The 27,577-nt window shown below is 40.1% G+C and overlaps 1 protein-coding gene across 18 annotated transcripts in view; it reads right to left on the reverse strand.

Moving 5' to 3' along the window:
• The window catches only part of cacna1g (calcium channel, voltage-dependent, T type, alpha 1G subunit), a 271,030-nt gene extending 245,175 nt beyond the window's left edge, over positions 1 to 25,855 (reverse strand). For 5 of the 18 annotated variants that reach the window (XM_044338771.1, XM_044338770.1, XM_044338767.1 and 2 more), the window contains exons 1-6: positions 25,732 to 25,854; positions 25,001 to 25,054; positions 24,675 to 24,739; positions 11,381 to 12,147; positions 9,343 to 9,427; positions 8,382 to 8,699 (exon numbers count right to left, since the gene is read on the reverse strand). In XM_044338771.1, the coding sequence (XP_044194706.1) occupies positions 8,382 to 8,692 (311 nt within the window). In that variant the 5' untranslated portion in view covers positions 8,693 to 8,699; positions 9,343 to 9,427; positions 11,381 to 12,147; ... (1 more) ...; positions 25,001 to 25,054; positions 25,732 to 25,854. Of the gene's footprint in view, positions 1 to 8,381; positions 8,703 to 9,342; positions 9,428 to 11,380; positions 12,148 to 16,737; positions 16,827 to 24,674; positions 24,740 to 25,000; positions 25,055 to 25,494; positions 25,609 to 25,731 lie in introns of all 18 variants that reach the window. The other 13 variants (XM_044338774.1, XM_044338773.1, XM_044338764.1 and 10 more) reach the window with 12 other exon arrangements.
• Positions 25,856 to 27,577: the final 1,722 nt, after the last annotated feature.

Consider the following 27,577-nt stretch of genomic DNA (forward strand, 5'->3'; position numbering starts at 1 on the left):
GTAGACTCCTCTTCACTCTGAGAGAGTAAAGACAAAGAAAGTTCAACTTATAATATTGTTTCAGTCCTGGACATCTTCATTGTCAGAGAAAAGCAGAGGAGCAGGTGGCAGCAGAGGATGAAATCCTCCTCAGAGGCACCAAAAGACCTTTTGTAACATCTGAACAGTCCTACACAGCTGTCTTCATCAGCTTTCCCACTCTTGACCTTGACAGGTATCACTGACTGACCACTGATGTTGTCCGATAAAATCCAAAAGAGTTCAAACTAATGACACAGTCTGTGTTTTTATTGTAGTTAACCCTAAATATTCGCCTTTGTTATTATTTTGAACTGAATTATTAACTATTTTAACCATCACTTCACTACTACATCTCACTTTATTTATAGAGTCAGATGTATTTCTTGGTTACTTTTATTTGACTTCATTTGGAAATGAATTATTTTAATCTGTCAATTTTAACACTGGGTTTACATTAGCATTTAGCTTAGCATTTAGCTATGCCAAGGTACAGACTCACAGAGGTCTTAGCATAGATGTAGATGTTCAGAAGAGTTGGAGGAGGAGGAGTGCAAGCTAGGCTAACTGCTAACCCATACAAATCGGCAGTTCCAATAATCATGCTGGCTAATGTTCAATCTCTGGGCAGCAAAATGGATTATAGAACCCCCCCATCAATGCTGGTCACTTATTGACATACACCAGCTGTCAACATCGAACTGAAAAACTTTCTCTTTAAATGCACTTCGATGCGCTGTGCTGCTAACTGTTCATTCTTTTTTTTGTTTTTGTTTTTCTCCTGGGATTTTTATGTTATTATCATTTTTTAAGGGATTTTTTTGATGTATATCTTTATCCTTTCTGTTGTTGTTGCACTGCTGCGGGCTGGGAGGAATGGCATTTTGTTTTTATCTGTATGCAAATACACAAGAAAATGACAATAAACTAAATCTTGAATCTTGTTTCTAATCATGTAGCCACAATAATAAAGACTCTTCTCTCCATCCCCTCTCTTGTGGACAGTAAACATTCAGTTGTGTTAGCTCCAGTGTGGTGGGCACACTGGAGCTGAAAATCTATGATGAAAACTGAATGAAGCAGTGACATATAGAAACCCTGCAGTGTTTTAAACAGACTTCAATACACCATAGGGGGCATTCGCACCAGTGAAGCTATATTTAAACATTTTTCATCAGCTCTGTCAGAGACTTCCTTGAAGAGTAATCCATTTGTAACAACTAGTAGCAGCAATATGCAACAAGATGCTAAATGCACCTGCGTTTTGGTGCAAAATAGACGTGATTTCACCGGGCTGAACACTACTCTGCTGTCGCTTGTGCAAAATAGAATCACTTTCTGTGCAGTGACGGGAGGGTTTTTCCCAGGAAATACCTACCATACACCAGGTGTGCAGAACAGCAAATGTCAAAGCTTTAATGAGCAGACTATATGTTGAATCTATGGAGCTATAGTAATCAGCGATAGAGAGTAGAAAATAAGTAGCAGACTGAGCACAAAGAAGGGTTTTCTTTGTGCTCAGTCTGTTTGCAGTTTAACAGCTTAAACAAAGCTCCTCATTAAGAGCAGACCTCAAACTGAGTCGTCTACTCACACCTTGCTGCAGCCTGTGCCCTGCCTCGGCCTCACTCCTTTTCACTCTCCTGCCATCTCTTTCTGATTGTCAGTTCTGTTATTCGTCAATAATTGGCACTTTCAGTGTGGCGGTGGCTGAATCATTTCACACACATACTCTATAGTGTGTCAGGACTTTCATTGCCAGTAAACTGATCTATCAATGTTAAGCGTGAATCAGTATTTGGATTCGGTTCAACACATTATGCTGAAAGAACCTTGACTTTCTTCAAACAACCTTGATGTCTGTGAGCGTGTGTGTGTGTGAGTATGTAAGAGATGTTAGGAGGGCTGCGTGATATGGACAACAAAACATCACTTCAATCATTCCGGTAAATATATTGCAACTAATATTTGGATTGGGATATGATAAACACTCACTTATTTCCGTCTGCCAGAGCCAAGAACAAAGAGACAGAGACTAACAGTCCCTACCACCTAACATTAAATTCTGAATGTACCAGAGAACTTCAAGCACAATAACTTAGCCCTACACCCACACACACACGCCCGCTACCAGCAACAGTCAGTGCTGGATGTTTTTGAGCGTAGCTGTGTTTTCATTAGAGTTCTTTGGTAGGCAGTTATGTAAGTTTTTATTCTACCACTTAGTTTCCATCTTAAAAAGGGATATGCAAAATGAGAGGAAAGTGAGACAAACCAGAAGTTCAACAAATGTATTTGAAAGAAAGATGTCATGGGACACATAATGACTGTACCCATTTTTCCCTCATGACCTCTCAACTTCTTAATGATCTCCTAGTATGCCTTTTTTTCACAAACAGAGAATGTGCCTGAGTATATTTTCCTGTGGGTTCTTTGTGCAGAAAGCAACAGTAATAGCAGAGTATGAGGTATTCCAGGTACGAAAAACCACAACATGAGACTGAATTGCATTCTAGTCTATAGAAAGTGGTTTCTCTGCTTTATCTATGATGGATTTTTACCTTTATGATGCATCATTGGTGCAAAATGTCACTTCTAAGACACAGCCCTACTGAAAAGATACTTAACTTACCATTGATGTTTCAGATATCTAACATTTTCACTTAAAGCTGCACCAATCAATATTTTCATATTGACAATGGTGCAAATGTCTATGTCTAATGTGAAAGAGGTTGCTTATGGTGATGATCCCACGGAGTGTTTTAGTGTCTTTCAGCTCATTGTTTTGGTTTTACCACCCACAACTTTAATTTTTTGGTTTGTTCTCTCCACTCTCCACAAAATTGTTCTGAGCAGCACGAGGCAGCTGTTTTCAGAGAAAAAGCTCTGATGAACTCGCTTTGTGATACCAGCACCAACCAACACACAGACAAAGTTGCCAACTAGCTGGTGGAGACCAAAATAGAGCTGAAAGGAGAGTGAATATCGGTCTTACATTCATCAAGTTGCTTGAAACACAATAAGAAATGAATGATAATGTTTCTCTGTATCTGCTGAATGTGTAAGTATGCCATAACAGGCCTCCAATCACACATTCCCTTCATGCTAATTTTCTACGTGACTGATCAACAACTCATCAGTCCCGGCATTGATTGGCTAACAATATCTGCATTACATTCAGAGTGCATGAACACTGTCAGCTGACCCATCCGTTTGACGAGTTGTGTTTTACATAAAAAAGCTTTTAAAAATCTCAGCTAGGCATATGTTAAATCCACAAGTTAAAGTGACATTTTAGTATGATTGTGTGCAGCTCTAAATATACACACAGACGCATCCCTTGCAGCAAGCACTTCACATGCAAAATGCATGCAAGTCACATCACATGCTCAGCTGGATACATGAATCAGACTAAATCCCCACCCCCCCCCCCCCTCACACACACACACACACACACACACACACACACACACAAGAGCACACACTAAAAAGGCCTTGCATGGTTAAGTAAATAAATACTTCATCAAACATAATCTTTCAATGCATAAGCAGAGTTCATGTCAACCTCCCCCGAATTCAGTTAATTAAGAGAATATGGAAAATGCACACACACACACACACACACACACATTATGCACCTTCTAACACATGATCACACACACCTACGGAAGAAGTTCTGATAGAATTCACAATGAGGATCAAACTCAAACTGCAAAAAGTTGGAAATGTCTGAAATCTTCCAAGGAAGAGGGGGGGATGGGGTGGGGGGAGCAGAGGGAGAAAATATGAAAGTAAAGTTGTTGGCGGGTACAGGCCTACTTTTTCACCTCTTAAAAAATGCTCTCTGAAATCCCACTCGGCTTTTCCAACTGAGCCTCGGTTCTTATTTTATTTTCTCCTTTTCTCCCCCCTGTTCTCTGACTTTTTTTTTCTCTTCTTCTTCTTCTTCTTCTTCTTCTTCTACTGGTTTTTGGAGGCCGTCGGTGATGGCACACGCACCCTCCTCACTCTCCAGCCAACGTGAGGCTTTTAACTCTAGAGGAGGAAAAAAAAAAAAAAAAAAAAGCGAGGGGTCCGGGAGAAAAGAGAAGCAGAGGAGGAGGAGGAGGAGGAGGGGGGAGGAGGAGGAGGAGGAGGGGGAGGAGGAGGGGGTGGGGGGGGGGGAGGGGCGGGTAGGAGACATTTTCTGCTGATTAAGTAAGTGTTTGCTTCGGCTTCCATTATTTGACAGATGCATCAGAGCAACGAGCAACAAATGTGAAAGCCTCTTTTGCTGAAATACAGAGCAAGAGAGTGAAACAGAAGGATAAAACAAATCAGTAGCATATTTCAGCAAAATCCCTCCACTCCCTTGAGCGCAAGTGGTTTGTCGGCCTTCCAGTGAGGCTATTTCAACGAGATGACAAACACCTAGCCCGGCCAGGTGTCCTCCCTCACTGTTCTGGGCCATGTAATCCTCTGCTTAAATCAGTGTGAGCAAAGGATAGAGAGCGCTTGGACATGTTCCCAAACTCCCCTCCTCCTCCTCCGTCTTGGCACAGCATCCAACTCCCCGCCAGAGAGGAGACACCTACGGGAGTCCTGTGGAAGTGTGTGCATGTGTGTGCTGCTTACACAACCTCACTCGCTCTCCCAGGCTTCACACACACACAAAAGTTCTCACTCTCTATCATACACAGATTCTGCAGGAATCATTAGCAAAACCAGCGGAGGGAATTTCACACAGGCAATGTGCCGGGCAAAACATCACTCAGAGTGTACACACCAGGGGTCTTCAATTAGACTCTAAATACCTCTGTGAGTATCCAGGGGTCCTAATTACTTCGGACTGTTGAAAATGGCCGCGGGCCGCCTGAGGCCAGGGGCTTACCGAGGATATGCCTGTTTAGAATAGATTCTGGCCCTGAGATCAGTCGGGTTTTCCTGTGTTGTTGGTCTACAGCATCAGACAGAGGAAGCAGTCTCTGTGCATCAGAGCCCAGGCAGAGTTGGCTGCTGCTGGGGTGCTGTGGATGTATTTATAGCAGGAATAGGAGAGACTGCTGCGGGATTAATTCTCGAACCAGAGAGCAGAGAGAGAGACACGGCGTGGAGAGGCGGTGGCAGAGGAGGGCATGGATCAAGAGAGGAAGAGTTAAAAATATAGCAAAAGATACATCTGCTCTCTGGATACCAAGCATGAGTGTTCACACAGATTCACGCACGCACATACACAGATCGATCCCAGTAACGTTACAATGCATTATAGAACCGGTGACCTTTACCTAAATCGGTACAGATACACATTAAAGGGCAAACAAGAAGGCAGAGAACGTCTAAATACGATCCTTAAAGCCCTGGGGACGCGTGTCCACACACGCACACACACAGACGAACATTCAAACACCATCAAAAATCCACCCAGCAGTCATCTCACTGCTTTCAAATCCTCATTGCATTTCAAAGCATACAGGGTCAGTGAAACTGTCACACATATCCACATCAAACCACAGACCCAATTTGATTGAAGAGAATTACAGCAGCCGCCATCAGAAAAAAAAACCTTCATGTCAGATACGACTTTTTCAGGTGGCGAAAAAGGAATTAAAAAAATCAAATAATACGAGACTCCAGAATGATCTGTTTTCAGCATAAAAATCATATGTTCAGATCAACTGTGGCATACCCAGAACTGTGTCTGTGATGTATATGAATCCGTTCCAAAGGTCCGTGACGCAGTTGTCAGTACATCCACGGGTGACGCAATCAGCGTTATTATGCAGGCTAAGACCAATTAGGCAAATAGGTTGCAGGTACAGCATATTAGTAGCATAAACCTCACCTAACTAAACAGTTGGATAACTTAAATCAAACCAAATGGAAGTTGTGAAATACATCATTAAGAATATAAAAGAAGTTGTGAGAATCTGTCAAGATCTCAGAAGACATGTAATTAGATCATTTAAGGCAGCGTCAGGGTCAGTGTATCTGTAATGCATTATTGGCATAATGGAGTTGCATTGGCTGATTCTTACTACAGTTTAAACAATTAATTGGTTTGTCAGTTGACAGAAAAAGAATCAGCAACTTGATTAATCATTGAAGTTATTTTTCAAGCAAAAAAAACACTGACGATTTGCTTCCTTTCTTTCTCTTATGTGATTGCAAATTCAATCTCTTTGGATTTTGGATTGTCGGTTGGTGAAAACAAGGAATCTGTGATGAGCATTTTTCACCTTTTTGCTGACATTTTACCGCCCAAACAATTGATTAATTGAGAAAATAATTGGCACTGATAATGATAAATAGTCAGTTGCAGCCAGAGTTCTTATAATTTCACTATTATGGAAAAGATGACAGATTTTTAAAACTATTGATCATCCATCACACAAAGGGCTAAATCACAGTGCAGATGTGATCGTCCTCACACACCTGGCAACACTGCACAACTGTATAAACATGAAATCCTTTTGGTAGCTTTGTGAACATTTTGGGTAGCTCAATAATAATGAAATCCATTTGTACTTTTGCAGGTATGTTTGATTGGTTTGTGATTCATTACTCAACTTCACCAACATCTAAATCAGGCTGATGAAAGTAAACAAGTGGTCTACCACGTGATCCATCCTAGTGTGTGAGCAGCGATACGAGCACTCCTGAGACAAGATGGGTGAATTTCCATTGTCGCTTCATAACATCCAGTTCCATCCAACAATCCAAGCTGGGATCCCTCCAGAGAAATGATCCCAATTAAGACATCCTTCCAACTAACTACTTTCACTCACAGATATTATGATACAAGGTCATGGGGCAAACTTTTATCAAATGGGAACATTTGGCCCTAATGTGAGGATCACAGTGAGGGGGGGTCTGTGAAGTGAAAATGTTTGAGAAACCCTGACTTGGATAATAGTAAAGTATCTTCGCTCCCTCAGGAGCCGCAGGGGACTCATGTGCCCCTGCTGCTAAAAACGTCTATTTGTAAGACCTTTAAAGATCTGACATTTGCAGACATGGAAATCAGCTGTGATCGCTGGAAGACAGAATAAAGAAGGGATTGAGAGATGAAAGAAGGACAAGAGAAGAAAATGAAGCAGGGGTAAAAAAAAAAAAAGCCCAAAACATTAAAGAGTGGCAAGTGTGAGCAGCATCGCAGACAATGTTGCTGCAGGGGAAGAGGACAGGGAGTGGAGAGAGAGAGACACCCGGCTGACTTAGCATCTCAATTAAAACTGTGACAAATGGAGAAACAGTGGGTGGGGGGGAGGCGCGTTAGGATGTAAAGCAACAGACAAGGCAGGTGGGATGAAGGGAGGGAGGAAGAGAGGTAATCTGAATGGCATTAAAACACACAGACACAAACACACACGATACCTAAGAGACAAAACAAAGACTGTCTGAAACCTCTGGAGCAGAGCAGCATCAGCTGAGGCAGCATTCCCTCTCACATCCAGCTACCAAAACCTCACACACACACACACACACACACACAAAGCAACACACATCCTGAGGTGCGTTATATATTGCCCACACACCGGGGGAGAAAGACAGACAGTGCGTGGCAGAAAAGAAAGTCTCCAGTGCCTCCTTTCTCTCCAGAGAACTGAATCAGTGCAGGTGTGTACACTTATGAATCAATAATACACTTCAGTGGCAGGAATGATTCAATAAGGGTCTGTGACTTGAACAGACTCCACCCCGCCGCTGCTTTTCAGCGGGAGGAAAGGCGAGCGCTCGATAAACAGCTGCTCCAGGTGTGTATCAATAAACTAATTATAACAGGCAGCCCCTCACTGTGGGCCTCGCTGACACCCAGTCATGTGAGGTCGATTGATTTTCATCACTCGAAGTCATTATGAATAATCGACGGCAAGCAAATACCAGCTCAGAGGAATCAGAGCATGACATGGGAGCACTGGAGCTGGAGAGCATGGACTTGAGGGGAGATTTAGGGGAAGGGGACAAAACACACACACATATGCACACACACACACACATGTCCTGACAGGTGACTGTGAAGGCAGCTACAGTAGGGCCAACACATGCATTTAGGTCACATATACACACACATCTCAGATCTTTTTGCTCGTATTAGGTCATAAAGCATGTTTCACTGGTTACCCACGGGTTTTATGAGATGTCTACGTATCAACACACACACACACACACACACACACACACACACACACACTATGTGAAAGACTGTCTAAACAGGCCAGTATGCTTTCAAGTCATTCAAGGGGATTGTGGTCTTTCAATAACCCGTGAGGTCAACTGGAAAAGCTGCACAGACAAACAGGTGTTTCTTACCTGCCACAGGTGGAAGCTCGCGCGTGTGCGCATGAGCAGCTGTCACGACTCCTATCTCATAAGTAAAAGGATATGGGTTGCAGACCATCTTGAGACACCAGCTCCGAGGCCGGGTAGTTTGTTTCAGGTAGAAGAAGACCACGGGGGCCAGGGTGGGGTAGGGCAGGTTCTCCTCGCCGCTCGCCGACGCTTCCTCCCCGGCTGTAGAGATCCCATCGGGCGCCGGGGACGCGGGTTCCACCACCACCTCGCCACGCTCCCCGCCTCCTGTCCCGACCCCGGACAGGTCGTTGAGCCGGATGAAAGTCCTCGGCAGAGAGGAGCGACCCTCTGAGCCCCTGGCGTCAGGGACCCCGGAGAGATTTCGCCCATCCTCGGCCATCATTCACCTCCTGCTGGCACAGGCGACCATAAACATATGATTAGATACAGTAAATATAGCTGACAACCACAGAAATGCATATCTGCAGCAGCTAGAGCAGAGCGCATTATGGGAGCAACCCGATTATTAAGATTCAAGAAAATGTGCAAATATAAATCTGCTGATATTGATTTGGAAAAAAAAAATCTATTAACTTTGCATACAATGAAAAACACCCTGCTGCAACACATATGCTCACAATTAAATCTAAATATTGGAAGGAAAGGCAACCGTATAAGGTGGTGGGTTATTTTAGGAAAATATGCGCACACCAAAATGATTTCATAAAATTGTTTTTGAGCAATGAATACGACACAAAACAGAATTATGAGATGAAAAAGGATGAACTAACTATATATGTGCCGTCATAAGCTGGCAAACAGAATGGAGCTCCTAATGAGCCTCCAAAAATTCAAGAGGGACTCGCATTCCTTTTCATCAAAAACAATGCCAAAATCCCTCTCTCATCAGCAACAATGGACTGCGATTGTTCTAATTCGTTTCCAAACTTCAGCTTCATCAATTATCTACAAACACTGCATTTATTATGAAGTATTTAGAAGCTGTTTTTTTTCTAAAAGAGTGCAGGAGCATCTTTCCTTTCGATTTATTACCTGTAATGGACTCAGTAGATGTGCCCAAAGCGCGCTCAGTCATCGCATGATCAGTTTTTGTCGTGGCTGTAAAGTCCACACCAGCCTGAAGAAAAAAACCCGCTTGGTAAGAAGCAGAGACGAGGAGGGACGAGATAAACAAGAGAGGAGAGGGAAGCAAGGGGGAGAATAGAGGAGAGGGTCTTGTGGGTTTGGTGCGTCTGGCGAACCGTATAGTTTCCAGGTGGTGCGCTGCTGCGCGGGTCCGTCTCAACAGACACGGTGCGCCCAGGCCCCGGTCTCCGGTGTCCAAGCCTCTCCAGGGGCCTCACCAACACTTCATAACAATCCCCCGTTAGGAATTAAAAAAGGAACCGTGGGTTTGTGTCCACTTCTGCGGCGCACAGCCTTTGTTAAAATATTAACGCCGCGCACAAACTTCTTTATGATTCCCTCCTTCTCCACAGAGCTGATGGACAACCCCAGAAACGAGAAATAACCACAATTAATAATCAATTCGTTACCCCGCGTTTTTACCCGCTGTTTTTCCTCCTTCAAATTAAGAATCCAGTACTTTTCGTTGCATCCACAGGCGGTTTTCAGCGCATATCCCGCATCAGTGTTTTAAAGATCCATGGGGATGCTGCTGCACATCCTGTCGCTGAACACAAACAGGCGTCAAAGAGACAACCTTTGATATTTTCTAAATATCACCAACACCTCCCCTCTCCATTGTTGCACATGAACGGCCGGGCGCTCTTGCTCTCACTCTTGTCTCCTCCACACTGTATTCGGTCGGTTCCGTCCATCAGCAAAGCTCACACAGCTGGATGGGGGATCCTAACTTCTCACTCCCCGCCCGACGAGCGCCCGCTCTGCACCAATCACAGCGCGGCCTGACTTGGTGCTCCGTTCTTATTGGCTGAGCGAGCTGTCAGTCTAAGATGTACAGCAGAGGGGAGGGGGGGAAACAGCTGGAATCTTAATGTCAACTGTCAGCCAATGAAAAGCAAGGGAGTGATGGCATCTAAGCAGCGATGCTCTGTGATTGGTGCAGAACTTTATTATGGGGAATTTTGAGGGGGAAAAGTTGCCACATGGAGCAATGTGACTCCAACTGACTGTGAAGTGTACCGGGATGTATACTGTACATAATAGACTTGTCACTGTGGTCCAATTGCAAGAACACATAGATCCCAGTTAAAGCACAGAGACTGAACTTCAAAGAATACAAAAAAAAAAAAAAAGATCCAGTTTGAGATGGATTTTAAGTAAGAATTACATTTGCTATCAATGAGGTAATAAGTTACAGCAAAATATGTATTTGACAGTAATACAGTTTCTCATTGCACATAAACTCTAATAAGTTAAATTATTATGGAGCACAGTCTGCAAAAGAGGCCCCTCAAGGACCCCAGGAGGACCCTCATACACAGTCAAGGAGCATCTTCCCTGATCAATCAGCAGAGAATGAACAGTTGTTCATCAGTTTCCAATCCTCACAAAAATTTGACAAAAGTGAAAGAAAATCAGAAATCTGTTATTCTTATTTAATTATAGAAAACTGTGACTTAATAATACTAATTAGGTTCTTTTTTTCATTAAGGTTGCTCTGTTTGGAGACCCCAGGCCCTGGAGGAGTGCTCTGATATGTACTGAATGCCGGTAGCCACTAGGGGAAGATGTTTCCCCAGGCCGGTGGGGAGGCAGGTCCCCAGGCTGCTTTAGGGAGTAATAGTACAGCCTCAGGCAGGGCAGATAGTTACTCTGTAGTTTTTAAGTGACACAGTGTCTTTGAATTACAATGTTGTCCCTTGATGCATATCTTTTTTTTTTTTTTTTTATATATTTTAAGGATTCTATTATGTCGCACATGCACACACACACACACAGTCTCAGGATATTACTCACTAGCCTACATAGCAGTGGCATGCTTCATTTTCATTACAGTGTATGATCATTGATCTGAGAGCAGGAGCAAATCAATGAGGAGCACCAATTTCTGTTTCATAGCATCTGTCGCAGCGAGCGCTTGTGTGCAGTAGCAGATATTAATCACCTGGGGCATTAGGATATTCCTCGCAGTTTACACACAACTCGTGGTAAAAAGACGGTGAATCACACATGCGCACACTCATGACCTAAAAAACACCTGCATGAGCAGACAGGAGGAGAAGACAAGGAGAGGAAAAAGTGAGAGTGCCTCTGTCAATAGCCTTGTTTGGACTGATTATTTAATTGTGTACTATCTTAACAGAGGACCCATTAAAACATATTGATCTGGCACTGCTTGTACCTATTAGGCAGGAATGAGGCACTGTTCTGAATGCACAAGAGAAAAAATAGAACACAATTAAGACCTGGCTCTGGGTGAGGCACACCAAAAAGTACAAATGCAACATTTATTAATAATAAGCAATACAATTATGCATCTATTATTTATAAAATGGAATAGCGCAATGGCAATTCAACATTGAGTGCCTATGAACACTTCCCAAGGCGAGCTTTTATGAGTGCTTGATGAATGATGTTTGTTAGTGCTGGCCAGTTCGAGCTAAGACCCCCAATTTATCAGAGTGAGTGATCTCAGCTCTCCGGGGGAAACTTTCTCTCTTGGCTACTCCACAGGCCTCCTGACCAACAGAACTGTTTGTACTGACACAAAGCTCATTCATTACCGCTCACCTTCAGCTGACTGTGATGACAGACCTTACTACTGACAGACAAAGCCTGATGCTGAGGAGACTTGTCTCTCTTACGTCCACGTGAGGCTGTCATCCATACTTACAGTATATGAAGACTTCTGTTTCACAGAGAAACATGTGTCTGAGGGAAGAAAAGGCATGTTATTAGTGATGGAATAATATGGAAATACTTTACTTTAAAGCTAATTTTAGAGGTGGTGCAACTGCAATGTAAAGATGCAAGTGGATGTGAGCAACAGAGCAAATATGCAAATTTAGCAAAACTTAACCCAAAATTTGTGCTTATCTCTTGGTAGTATGGTCAAATGTCATTAACATAGAGAGATGAGAAATAATGGAGAAGGGCTTGGAGCGAAATAACAGAAAAAACTGAGTTGCTGGTAAGTTTTGACATCAGGCACACTCCACACACCCACACACAGTTAGCTATAGCTAATGCTGGTTACACTTTATTTTACAGTACACTAATAGGACGTACTTTGTATCAAATTAGACAAAAACTAGAATATGTTCTTTATTAGACAGTAAATAAACACAGTTATACCCTGATTAGACATCATACACTTAAATTACACTGTAATTAGAAACCACATATAATGCCATATCACACCCAAAATATACAATACAAAACTGTTAACTAACCACAACTGGGTCACATCTGGTCGCTACTTCACATGTCCCTCTCCGAGTCCCGTGGAGTTTGTAGGTAGTGTAATACATAGCCTACTACATGCTTCCTCAATGCTCTACTCCATACCAGTTAAGACTTCAGACCATTTAATGCCATGTCACTATCTGACCCCAGTAACATCAGGCTATGGAAGCTGCCAGGATATTGCATCTTTATTTCCCACTGTTAGACCCTTATTAGACTTTCTTAGAGGGTCATTTGTGACACTTTACAACAGAACTGTACTGTAAACTAAAGTGAAATCACATATCTGCTACTTGAGACATACCTACACCTTCTTTAGCTGCTCCTGTACAGTTGGCAGAGTAGACATGACTGATGTATATTATCATAGACTACTTCTTTGATCAAATCACAGTGATAACATTTTTTAAATTCATTCTATAGGGTTATTATCTGCCTACTGCATTACAATAAGTCTGTGTAGTCACCCATTGCCAAAATATTCCTCTATTATTTATCTATTTTGGCCTTTACTTGGTGGATCTGCTTCACATATTGATTTTAAATGGGGAAGGGAAAAAAATCATTGCATGACAGCTCCTGCTGCACTTTATTTTGGTGTCGATAACCAAAGCCATACAAACTGTAAAAACAACCAGTACCAAAAAAAGCTCCCTTTAGCCAAACTGTTAACCAAACAGTGCTACTGCTTTCTCCTTTGCTCTCCTGCCTTTGGCTGCCAACAACAAAGCATTACCACTTGTTGGAGCCTGTATGTAGCATAAAATATGTTTGTTTTGTTTCCTATGGCTGCTGCTTGACCTGATACTACTTTTAGTTCCTTTGAACATTTCTAACCTTGTGCATTATCCTAACTAACTAAAGAACATATTAATTCTAGTTTTTATCGAATTTGATACAAAATACAGCTTATTACATCTTATTAGTGTGCCATAAAATAAAGTGCGACCCTAATGTCTGTACATACACTGTGTGGGAAGAATAACTCAAGGTAAGACTTCACTTTGCATTCAGTCTAAATGCACACAATGGTGATGTTATTTGTCCAGCACTTTGATTCAGAGTGAGATATGCACAGACTGCCAAAAACATGTTGTTGCCATTCATGGTTCCTTGATGTTGAAACATAAAGATTTTGTCTCCCCACCATCAGGTCCAAAATTCTCCTTGACTTATACTTTAGTCTATGAAAATGTAACTCAAAACTACTGGCTGGGCTCCTGATATATATATTATACAGTTATTCAGTTGGGTATTCATGGTCCCCAAAGGATACATCCTATCCCAAATGTTTTGATGAACCTTTCAACTTTCTTCTAGCTTCATCCAAATATTTTTACAATACTCAAATCAATTTGGTGGACTGCTATGACAATGAGTGTAAACAAAGAGCACAGTAATCCCACCCCAGAGGATAAACCATTTCCATTCTGAAATAATCTCTTAATATTCTAAACTACATATGAAATTGGAACGAACACAAACGTTTCCTCAATGTCAGGTAATCTGTTGCGGACAGTGGGGTTGCCCTGTCTTAGAGAGACAAACCAGATTCATGTCAGCAAATGACACTGAATACTGAATCCCTGACCTCCCTAGAGAGGGAGAGAAGGAGGATATTTTGTGAAATGATACAGTACCATTTTATGTAACCATAAATTGATTACTATTTAAATAATCGGATACCTGATGGTCACTGATTACCATGCAGTGATGCACACAACTGGTATGTGTGTGTGCACGTGCATGCGTGTGTGTGTGTGTGTGTGATTATGCTATACATGTTATTGAACCTTCATTAGTCCACCCCCCTACAGGCTCTAGGAGTGAGGATTGTCCAGAAGAGGTAATTACTATATTGATCATTCATTCATTGTTCTTACAATTAACCTACAACAGCACAGGACAAAAGGCTGTGGCATTCATCTTGTTACACATTAAAAACAAAATGATTACTGTTGTCATGAAGAGAACCGGCAGTAATAAGCCACTGATGCATTTGGGGTCCCAATCCATATGAGGGAGTTTAAGCAGACCTCTGCTTCTTTTTAAAGAGGATGCAGGGACTGGGTGAGGTTTAATATCAGAAAAAGAACAACGCTCTATCATGCTTCACTACTGCAACATGCTTACTTAGTTTGAATTTGTGAGATCAACATCAGTTTTGGAGAATCGATGTGATGATAATCCAAATGTTTTGTTTGTACTCCCAAAGACAAAGACAAGACATTTAATGGTTGTATTTCAGCATATTTGTTTTTAGTAGCCTCTCATTAAATATGATCTGCACTAATGAAAAAAACTAAAACTATAAGTAGGCTAGTCAAAGAATATTTGTGTTTTACATTAAGAGCCTCCCCACCTCTAATAAATATAAACGTAAAAGCCAAGAGAGTATCGAAGGCAAACATATGGTTTTATGGGCTCTTTTTTTGTCAGAAAGAGAAACCTAGTTACTACACTTTTCCAAAGCAATGTGAGATATCAACAAAACAAAATGGAAACAAGGACAAAAAGTTTTTATTTAAATGACAGCATGCTAAAATGTGTCATGTTGGTTCCTTTTAATCAATAAAATCAGCAGAAGTTGAATATGATCTCTGTGGTCGCTGTGAAATCCAGGAAGTTGTTATTTGCACATGCTGTTTAAGTTTGTGGTATTCATTCTCTGGACAAGCAGCCTGTTCTTATTTTCAGTGCCAGCTAACCGGCACCGTTTTACAGCTAGCAACTAATTCTATTTTAATTTATAGTGGGGACATTATAGCCCCTGACAACTTTAAAATCAGAACTGTTTCTCTACATCAGATTTGATTGACAGTGCTGACAACAATAACTGTCATTACATTTTGATTTGAATGTTTTCTACACTCTGATTTGTGCACAGAAGTAGCCTACATGAGATCACTTTTTTTCCAATGGAGCCCACTTCAAACAAGTGAGCAAACCAAAGACAAAAACAAAAAAATACAAAAAAAATTCTTATGTGAAATAAACACAATTGTTTTAACTCTGGCAGAATATTGTGCATTCATGTGAGACCTCATTGTTTATAATAAGAAGCTGTTTTCAAAAATTGGTTTTCATGGCCCTTCAGAAGTTACTGCATGTGCACATATGAAGTCAATCAAACTAAGTCATTTTAAAATTACATTTACAAATTACATTTTAAATGACAATACAGAATATGTTTCAATATTGTATTATTTCATACATCAATCTTAAAGCAGGTTCAATAAGTGAGGTTTTGTAGTGAGAAATACAAATGAGACCAATGAAGTTTGACACTTTGATGAGAAAGCTGATACTACTGTCACGTCCATACAGTAAATATGAAGCTATAGCCAACAACCAGTTAGCTTAGCTTAAAGGTATGCTATGCAGGATTTGTCGATCAAGCGGACGCACAGACCTGCAGCTCTTACATCCATGATAGAGACAGCAGAGAGAGAGAGCGGAGCAGAGGAAAGAGATGGAGACAGCACAGTAACCTGGTCGCTACGCTACAAGTCCCGACCTCACACCCTGTGCGTTATTGGCTGGGTTCTACGCACTCACTGCCCAAAGGCTGACACCCAGAAACATCCTGAACACAGAAAAATAATGAGAAAATAAGAAAACACAGGCAGAGGGCAGAGTCTCTGTAGATACATACAACACCACACACTTCTAGTGGGTCATAAGTGATAATTGTTTTTTTTAGGAAAATCCTGCATAGTATACCTTTAATTAAAGACTTGAAACAGAGAGAAACAGCTAGCCTGGATCTGCCCAAAGATAACAAAATCTGCCTTTCAGCAACTCAATAATTAACATCTTATATCTCTTTTGTTTAAAACTCGAAGTGGAGAACAGTTCATTATATATCAGGAAGTTTATTTCTTGGCTGGAGGTTACCGATCCCAGCCAAGGAATAGTCCGGCACATATCCCCCTGTAAAACCCCAAAAATGTCGAACTATCTTATCCTACTGGTGTCTGAGGGATATGGCTGTACTGACTGCCCTTCAATAACAATCGATACACAAGGACACACATGCTCCAAACACACACTCACATGGCTGGACTGAGCTGCTGGACAGGAGAGGACTGGGTTGGCGACCAGACACAAGAGGTGATTGCCTCTAGTCTCATTTTTCTATTTATCTGATGAATGATAAATAGAAGAACATGAGCATGTCAGTTTATTTTAGCCCACATGCAATCCAAAACAATACAGTGATGCGATGCACTTTGTGTGACTCATGTGGTGCGTGCATGTGTGTGTGTGGGCGTGTTATAGGAGCCCAAAGAGGGTCGTCAACAACAATATCAGTCATTTAGAAACAAAAATGACTTCTAATTGAAAAATGTTAAACACAAGACTCCAGACTATACAAAGCTGCGACTCTGAAGCTTTTCCATGCCTGCTTGCCCACCTAAAAATCACACGTGATTTCAGTGATACTGATTCACATGTTGGTAACCTTGGTTACCGAGCGGAGCAGCACGGAGAGCAACATTTTCAACACTTCATAAATGATATGCCTGTAACGCCATTGAGGCAAAAAAGAGGAAGGAGAGAAGACTGGAGGGGCAAGAGGAAGAGGGAGTAGGAGGAGATAAACAAGGAGGAGAAAAGAAACAAGGGTAAAATGAACTGGATGGTGAAGAGAGGAAGAGGTAGATAAAAGAAGAGTAGGACAAGGTGGTGCACAAACCTAGAAGGAGGATGATCAGGAGGGGGAAGAGGAGATTAAGAAGAGAAGGACCAAAGGACAAGGTGGAGGAGGAAAACATTAAAGTAGGAGAAGAAATTACATAAGAAAATGAAATGGAGAAAATGGAGAAAAGGGCATCAGAGCAGAGAGAGCAAAAGAAGAAACAGGCTGTAGAAGATGACATGGACAACTGATTTAACAGAACAGAAGGGGAAAGAGTTTAAGATGAAGCAGAAACAGTTGAACAAGAAGTAGTTCGGCAAAGCTGTGCCATGATGACTAATAGATAGGTGCTGAGACAAGAAATCCACACTCTACTTTTGTTTTCTCTTTGATTCCCTCCCTCTTCTCTTCTCTGAACCTAATTAAACCTCTCTTTTTTTTACAAACGCAAATTGATAACCAGAAGTTGCTATTGCAACAGTACAAAACAGAGACAGAACTGAGTAAAAAGTTGAGACGTGAGGGAGAAACAGAAGGGGCCCTTAGCGCTTTCCTCTTTGCCTCTTCCTTTCATCTATTTTCTCTTTGAGCGTCCTCCAGCTCTGTCAGTGTTGGCTCCCACTGAGCTCCACGCTCCCACTGGGGATCTTAACAAGTCAACCCAGGACGTGGTGCTGTCCTTGGGGTGACGCGGGGTTATGTGCGGCCCTGCTCTGGAGCCTGTGCTACTAATAGCTAAGGGCACAGAGGAGTTCATATGGGTATGTGGAGACAGGCACATCTTGCCAAAGTGTGGAAAACTACACTAAAACTACTGGTTGGTAAACTAAAGGTTGGGAGAACTGGATTAGTGTATATGTTTTTCTGTTCATGTAAGTTCCTGTGTGTGAGTGCATTTGCATAAACAGAGTATTATTCTGGAGATTATTTATGTAGTATCCTCAAAATATGCTAGTCCAAACAGCTTCTGAGTCTATAGCTATGCTAGCGGCTCAGTGAGGCTGTACTTAACACAGTGCTACTTTGAGTTAAATGCTAACGTTGACACACTAAAATGCTCACAATGACAATACTAACATGATGTTTAGAGGGTAAAGTTTAGCATGAAGCTCACCATCTTAACTTGGCATGTTAGCATGCTAACATTTGCTTGTCATTAGTTTTGCAGGTATTTGGACAAACTGAAATTTGACCTGATGATCATGAAAAGTCAGGGGATCAATTAAGTTATTCCAATTCATCCTGAGGCGGACAAATGTTTGAACAAATTTCATGGCAATCCCCCTGATATCTGTGGAGATATCTCACTCAAAACCACAAAAGTCAAATTTATTAACATACATCATCTGGGAACCATGAATATCTGTACAAAATCTTGTGCCCATCCATCCAGTAGAAGTTAAGATATTTCACCAGCTACTAACTAGAGGAAATGTTGAGAGATCACCAAAGTGATTAGGATTCATCCTTTGGGCACCATGCATATCTCTACCAAATTTCATGGCAATCCACCCAACAGTTGTTGAGACATTTCAGTTTTCAAAAATCATAAATGTGAACCTCATGGTGGAAACGTCAGGGGATCATCATCGTCACTGGGGACCACGAATGTCTGTACCAGAGTACTTAGCAATCAGTAGTTGTTGAGACATTTCCCCCCCAAAAAACAAAACTATTAACCTCATGGTGGCACTAGAGAGAAAGTCTGTGATCACCAAATTCAGTAGGCTTCATCCACTGGGGACCAGGATATTTCAGTCTGGACCAAAGTGGTGGACTGACAGACGGACCGATCAACATTGCCATTACTAGCCAATTAACCACACACACTTGATCTAGTTTCTCTTAATTGGGCTATTATAGCTTATCTGAAGCGTTGTAAACAGCACACTAAAACTATTGTGATTCAATTCGCAAATGCAATATTAGCAACCTGAATCATGTCTGAATATTTCACATGTAAACTCGATTAGAGGATTAGATAGTGCAGCAGAGATCATTCTTGTCCTCAGCCGACCAGCTGCTAACTGATGTTTTATCTGATCGGCGGTGTGAGAAAACACAGTGCAAGTGTCAACCATTCAGACTGATGGTCGCAGTCTGGCTATGTGGGTTAAAAGCTGGCTGTGCCTATTTATACAGGAAAAGGAAAAGCGATCACGGCAATTGATCACTCCCACAGGGCGAATGTATTGACAGACAGGCTAACCCCAGACCTGACACACATCTTTCATATGAAATGAAAACACACACAAACACACAGACGCACACACAGCCCTGCTAAGGAGCTTAATTTGTTTCTTGAATACTGACTTTGAAAAGAAGAAAAATTATGTTTCACTGTTTCCTTTCTGTCATTTACACAAGTGAACAAACTTTTATAACCTAGACTACTTTCCACCTTCTGGTTTGCTAGTTTTGTCAAGACATCTGTCTGAAAGGAGTCCCTTTTGGATTCCTTCATTACTGGGACAGTACTAATAAGGTGGCCTGACATTGTGTGTGTGTGGGTGTGTGTGCGTTCTAAACCTCTGACCTCAAGAATGATCTACAGCTGCTACCTGCCAAATGTGTCTGACTAGCAGTCTGTTCACCTGCCTATTACATGTCCACACAGCACGCCCTCACAATCATCAGATATGTGAATACACACAGACACGCACACATTAATCAGACAAAAAAATACATACACAGAAACACACAGTTACACATAAACAGACAGAGGAATTCATCAAGGCACACAACAGTGCACACAAACTACTCAAACAGACACACAAAAGGCGAGAACTACCAGGGAACACACACTGAACCTAACACTGATCATGTGAGTTTATGTTCCCTCCCTCACCTCAGCCTCAGTGACAGGCTGATTCCTCTTCATCATGAGAGGAAGGAAAACAGATGAAGGTGTTTACGTCCCGTACATGATTGAAAAGCCTCTCAGCGGCCTTCTACGCAGTGCCGAGTTTGACCGACCGCTCGTGTTTCCATCCCGCACGTCAGAAATAGCTGGTGGCCTCTTCCATGTATATATGTTACCCAGTGAAGATTAAATAAAAGGCCGGGGCCCTCACATTTGTCTCAAACCATTTTCCCAACTGAAAATGAGCAACTGAAAGGGAGATCAATATTTCCATTCGCGTGATGGCTCGGGTGGGTGTTTGGAATTATTTGAATGATGGAAAAGTGTAGAAGTTGGGGAGGAGTGTGTGTGTGTGTGTGTGTGTGTGTGTGTGTGTGTGTGTGTGTGTGTGTGTGTTTGTGTGTGTGTGAAAGAGAGAAGAGAGAGAAAAAAACATGGAGAGAAAGGAGGGAAAGTTTCTTCACATAGAATCCTTGCTGCTTGTAGACATGTATACATTTCTAAGTTTATTGCATTCCCATATGTGTACAGTTCAACTCTTTGTGGCTGATTGAAGCTCAATGAGGGTCTAACTCGTGTATGTTTGAGGAGGAAAAACTTCTACAGGACTCCAATGTAAAAAAGGATAAAAGTATCTTCTTACAGGAGTATTCAAAGCTAAGTTCTCTTAATCAGCAAACTATACTACTGTAAGAAAACCGTGTCGCTCGGTCCTTACTTGAGCCTCAACTTTCCAAACCACGGGTTCACCCTAGCAAACCCGAGGGACCTATATCTCTTAAAGTGACAGTTACCTACTTCACTGTTTTAACAGAAAAAAACTTCAGTAATATTGCCTTTTACAAAATATCATGCTTACATCAACATGAATTAAATCAAATGATTATTAGCTGATTTTGATTTTGTGGTGGATAAAAGATAAAACAACTATGAGCTACAGACAATTTTCTTATGCAACTCATTCTATACTACAGAGTATATTTTCTATACATAGATGGGTGACACAATTAGGATGGAAAAACCTCAACAAATGAGTTGAAATTTTTTTTTTTTTTTTTTTTGACAGTAAGTACTTTTCCACTGGCGCCCATGTTTCAGTATATTCTGTCTTATTATTTTGCTGTCTGAAAGCTTTCTTTTCGAACTTAATCATTTCTATTGCTTCAGTGATCCATTCTTTGAGTTGGTGTATTTAAAGCAATCCAGTTATTCATGATTAGTTTTTTTGTGACCATACATAATGAGAGAAAGATATTTTGATTCTTTGAAGATACTCTGCTGAAGTTATGCAAATCTCTGAGTATACATGATTGTGGTGTGAGTGGGATGACTGTATTAGTGTGGTTCATTGCTTGCTTTGTTATACCAAACCAAAGACCTTTAATTTTATTGCAGTCCCACAACAGATGGAGCAGAGTTCCTTCAGCAGCACCACATTTTACACACTTACTATAAACCCTTATGACCATTTTATAAAGCTGTGTTGGGGTGCAGTATAATCCATTAAATATTTTAAATTGCCTTAGTTTACTTTTTGTACAACGGAAGGGCTGCCTTGTATTTTTCCATATATCATTCCAGGAAATATCATCCTCTAGTTTTTGGAAGTCCCTGATCCATTTCATTGCACAAGTCTTGTCTCAGTCTCGGTTGATTTATTGATGTAGCTGTGTTAATTCCAATGATCTTTGTACATGATCTCAGGATGTTAAATGACACTTCAGTTGGGCTTTGCATGATTTCCTTTGGAAATATTTTCATAAAATGTACATATTTCATGTCAATGTTTAAGCTTTGTAACATATTTTCTTCAATGTATTTCCAATCTTTGCCTACAGAGGGATCAAATAATTCACTAACTTGTTGGCAACCAAAAGATAGATAGTAGAGAAAAAAGTTGGGTGGCTGTCGTCCACCTTTTTTGTATGAATTACACATCCTTAAGTATGAACATCTGGCCTTTTTCCCATGCCATATAAAGGTTGAGATTGTTTCATGCAAATGTTCAAACCAGATTTTTTGTATCATGACAGGTAAGATCCTTACAGTGTAATTGACAGCAGGGAGAATGTTTATATTTACTATGTTCACTTGACCCCACAGAGATATAAAGAGATTTGACCATCAATCTATATTTGATTTTATTTTATTAAATATTTGTGTGAGATTTATATCTCGTGTTTGATAGCTATTTGTTGTGATACTTAACCCTAAATATGTTAGCTCTGTTGGGTTCCATTTAATTTTTGTATTTTCCACACATGTGATACTGCAGTGTTTGTTAAGAGGCAGTAGCTCACATTTTCCCCAGTTTACTTTGTATCCTGAAAGTCAGCCATATTGACTTATAATCTGATTGATATAATAAAGTGAGGAGTCCACATCAGTTAGGTAGAGGATGATGTCATCACAACACAGTGATATTTTATATATTTAGCTTCCAATTTTTATGCCTTTAATATTCTTTTCAGATCTTATTTTCTCAGCTAATGGTTCAATGATTAGATTGAATAAAAGTCCTGAAGCTGGACCTTCTTGTTTTGTTCCTCGATGTAAAATGATGTTGTTAGTTCTTATTGAATCCTTGTGCTTTGAGTAGATCATCCTAATCCACTGCATAAAATTGTTATCAAACCCATATTTCTGCGGGGTGCTATACATAAAAGGCCATTCAATTCAATCAAAAGCATTTTCAGCATCTAAACTACACAGTGCTACTGGATGAATGATGCTGAATAATTTCCTTGAGTTATCAGATGAATGTCTATTTTTCATGAAACCAGTTTGTTCAGTGTGTATCAGCTTTCCGATTACCTTAGCTAATATGGCTGCAAGAATTCTGGGCAGGATTTTATTATCTAAATTTGCAGATGATATTAGGCGATAGTTATTACAGATTAAAGGGATCTTTTTATGAATTAAAGTAATGTGGGAATAATTAAACATAGGTGGAAAACTTCCATTGTTGAATGCTTGATAAGTCTGCAAAAGTAGAGGAGATACATCCTCACAAAACTCTTGGTAGAACTCTGCATAATGACCATCAGGCCCTGGAGATTACTTCTTAAAAAATTAGTCAATGGCTTTATTTATTTCAAATATAGTTATTGACTGTTTCAATGCATTTTTTCTTCCTCTGATAAAGAAGGAAGATTTATATTATTTAAGAATTCCTGCATTGAATCAGGCTCATCATCACTATCGGACATGTAGAGATTTTCATAAAAGTCAACAAAGTTTTGTTTATTTGATCTGGATCAGTGGTAGTTGAGTTATTTGGTAATCTAATACAAGATATGGTCCTTTTAGTCATGTGTTTTTTATGTCTTGAAGCTAGAGACTTTACTATCTTCTCCCCACATTCATAATAATTTAATTTTGCTCTCTTTAGTTTATATTCAATTTTATTCCTTATAATGTCATCATATTTTATTTTTAGCTTACACAGTTCAATCCATATTTCATCCTTATATTCATTTGATAGTGAATTTTGTAACAGCTTGATTTCTGTTAACAATCTGTTTTCTTCTTGATGTTGCTTTTTATTCTTTAGGCTACTTATCTTGATTAATTAACCTCTAAGGCAACATTTTAAAGCTTCCCATATCAGTAGAATGTCAGAGATGGAGTTTTTGTTAATAAAGAGTTACTGACCTTCCACTGTTTAGATTGCAGTGGTGCTGATTGCAAATTAAAGTCAACCTGAATGGGACTGTGATCTGAGATAACTATTGGATGTATTAGACTCTGTGTCACATTTCTAACAATTTCTTGGGAGGTCAGGAACAGGTCAATGCTTGAGAAGGTTCAATGACTGTTGGAGTGGAAAGTATAGTCTGACATCACGATGTAATGTTCTCCAAATGTCCAAGAGACTAAAAGTCTGCATTAACTTCAGCAGTGAAAATATAGATTTTTTCGGTTGACTTATCTTCCCATTTTTATCAACTTGTGGGTTTAATGTTAGTTAAAATTATTATTGAGCTGCACAAATCTGATAATTTACTTTCAATTGTACTGAAGAATGATGGGTTATCTTCATTAGGTGTATATATATTTACCAAAGTAATATTGTTTGACTCCAAGGAACCATTACTAAAAATATATCATCCTGATGAGTCTCTTGATATATTGTTAACTTAATTTAATTTCTTGTTAAATAGTACAGCAACACCAGGTCTCTTTGAGGAGTGTCCAGCAGCAATTTTCTTCCCAGCCCATTCTCTTTTTAAATGTTGCAAATTTCCAGTTCTTAAATGTGTTTCTTGGAGAAAGACAATATCTGGGGAAACCTTTTTAAATGTTTTAAAATTTCACCATGTTTAATCACATTCCAAGATATAATTCTTAGCTTTGTGCTATTCATCAGGCAACAGATAATATGTTGAACATATTTAGGCCTACATGTTTCCTCTCTTCATTGTGCAAATAGATGTAACATACTATAAGAGTAGCATCATGCTCTTGAAATTGTTGAGGACTACATACCTTCCCTCCATTGCTCCCTCCACTTTTGTGCACTCCATCATCCAGCCTCCATCCCTTCACATAACCTAACATAGAAAAAACGAAACATTAAAAAACAAACAAACACACAAACAAAGGATCAAGAAAAATTAATGGAGTTGAGAAATGTTGATGCTTCCCTAGAGGGCAAGTGGTCAGTGGTTGGTTTGATGAGTATGAAAATTATGTGAATCAACCCAGCTGAACACTCGTGGGAAATTTTGGATTGCCATAATAGACAGCACTCTCTGTCACCATCATCAAAACACCAAATGAGGGAATAGCTTTAGGAAGAATGCTGTTCATACCTCCAGTAGAGTTCCAGAGCTGGCTGCACCAGGTGTGGTCCAGTTCAAACTTACCTAGGTTAAATATAAGTGTTCACAAAGTGGAGAATGGGTTACACCACACAAACTAGTTCTTAAGAAAATTAATATTTACAGCCAGTAACTACCAGGTGCAACAGTTACAGAGGAAAATGCTACCTCTACAATTTGGACCAATTTCTCAGTTTAAACTAACATTAGCTTCCTTCAGCTAACACCAAATTGGAAAACAATATTCAAATAAACATTTTAATGTATTTACTCATCAATGAAACAATATCCCAAATATGAAAAAAATAGCATCTTGTTCAGTTGTAATCTAACCTAGATGACAAGCTAGCCACAAACATTAGCTACTGTATCTATTAGGCTATGTACCTTGGAATAATATTTGTCACAATTTCAATATCTATACTTATTAAATACCAAACTATTGATCAACTATTGAGCCTTTGTAGTTACATGTTGTAATTTACCTGATACCTGTTCTAGCCAAGTCAAGTTGATGCCACAAATCTGAGATAGCCACTTTGATGAGCTTTGCAGTTAGCCAAATTAACGCTAGCTGTGAGGTTTGCTTCTATCAACAACTAGGTTACAAAAATGGTGTATGAACCAGTGTAGTATAGTTGTAACTGTTAGCTTTTTTAAAATTTTTAATCAGTTTAATAAAACACATTACTTGCTTAAATTGAAAACTGGTATTCACTTACCAGTTAGCTAGCTAAGTCCTCTCAGTCCAGCCATTTTCTATGAAAAACCTGCAGAGGCAGTTGGCCCTCAGATGCATAGGTTCAACCAGCAGGGGCTGACAATCATCCTTGCTGCACAGCAAATGTACAGAACTTGGGAGGTTTGGGGTTTGGTTAGTTGTGGCAACTCAGCTTGATATTTTTTTCTTTCCTATAAATCTTGACCTATTTAGTACCTCAAAAGTATTATGATGGAAATATAACATTGGATCAGTTTACAATAATATCTATAACACCAGAGCATGAAGACATAGTCTTTTTTTTTTTTAAAGACCTCTGAACATTATTATGATTTCTGTAAAATCACAGGGCTGTAAACTAGTATTTTTTGTGCCACACTGCATGCAAACGACCTTAAGGTTGAGCTGTGACCACACTGCAGCATGTAGTGTGGTCACAGCTCAACCTTAAGCTGGTTTGTTGTGTATCACCATATTTAGCCTTCATGCTAGAAGCCAAAACTTACTTTCAAAATTGTCTTTGTGTATCATTCATACATGCCACACATAGAAATAAGCCAAACCTACCTACAAACCAGTATGCTGAGCGGACCAGTATCAGTATGCAACACACTGCAACTCCCCCTAAAACCAACATGCTGTGTATTGACCACAACGGTATCATAAGCAACAAGCTGAATCCCACACCAAAACCTCCAAGCTGCTTATGGGCCAGCTATGGCACATACACAATAAACCAAAACTTACACAAAAGCCCTGTGATTGTTGCCACTGCGGAACTGAATCGTGACTACCAGACCAGAAGTGGCCCAGATCTGGCCCACATGTGTATGCAGCTGCATAGTGTTGGTAAGCAATACTGGTCTTATTGGTTGCGTCAATTTAAATAACCCTGATTTGCTTGTGTCCTTATTTGAATTATCACTTTGCCACTGCAACAGACCAATTTAGGGTCTGCCAGTTCTTTTCAGTCTATCTATTAGTCTGAGAAGAACTAGCAGCAGGCCCTAGCTCTATAATGTTTATTACATCATATTATGTAAAGGTTTTTAACTAAATAAAACTAAGCACAAATTTTTGTATGATGGTGGTGTTACAGGAAAGCTCATGTCAAAATTGTTGTTTGGTTCCCAGAAGATGAAGCCGACTGACTTTGGTGATCCCGACTTCTCCAATAGCACCACCACAATGATAGTATTTTTTACTGAATATTGGCAGATAATGGATGAATTTCTATGAAATTTGGTACATATATCCATGTCTCCTTTAGGATGAATTTCACAAACTTTTATGATCCCTTAACATTTTATCTACCTATTTATCTATATATGCCATATTCATGTCAAAATGTTAATTTTTCGAATACTTTGCTTTATGTCCAAATACCTGAAAAACTGACATTCCCATCAGCCTCAGCTGTACTTTGTATTTAGTGCTAAAGAATGCTACCATGCTAAACATGATATCTGATGTTTATTGGGTGGCTGTAGACTCTTGTTAAGGATCAAGGTACCATAAACATCCATATGAAATTGCAAGGCAAATGTTACTGTTATATACTATTTCGGCACAAGGTAATGGACAGACAGAATGACCAACTTACCAGCCAAAGCACTTATTTGTCATCCCCGGGCCTCACTTTGACAAAAATGGTACTTTTTCACACACAATAGAACTTGGTTAGCCCCATTTTTAGTTGGCGAAGTTGTCAAACTTTATTTATAACAAGGTATGTGTAATCTATTTCACAAAAAAGTGGGCTAAATCTAATTATAACACTATATTATACTGTCTAAACTTTTATTTCACAAATTAAAAATGACACTTCGCTGACTTTTACCAGAATA

The sequence above is a fragment of the Thunnus albacares genome, chromosome 20, assembly GCF_914725855.1.
Source record: "Thunnus albacares chromosome 20, fThuAlb1.1, whole genome shotgun sequence".
NCBI classification, from domain to species: domain Eukaryota; kingdom Metazoa; phylum Chordata; class Actinopteri; order Scombriformes; family Scombridae; genus Thunnus; species Thunnus albacares.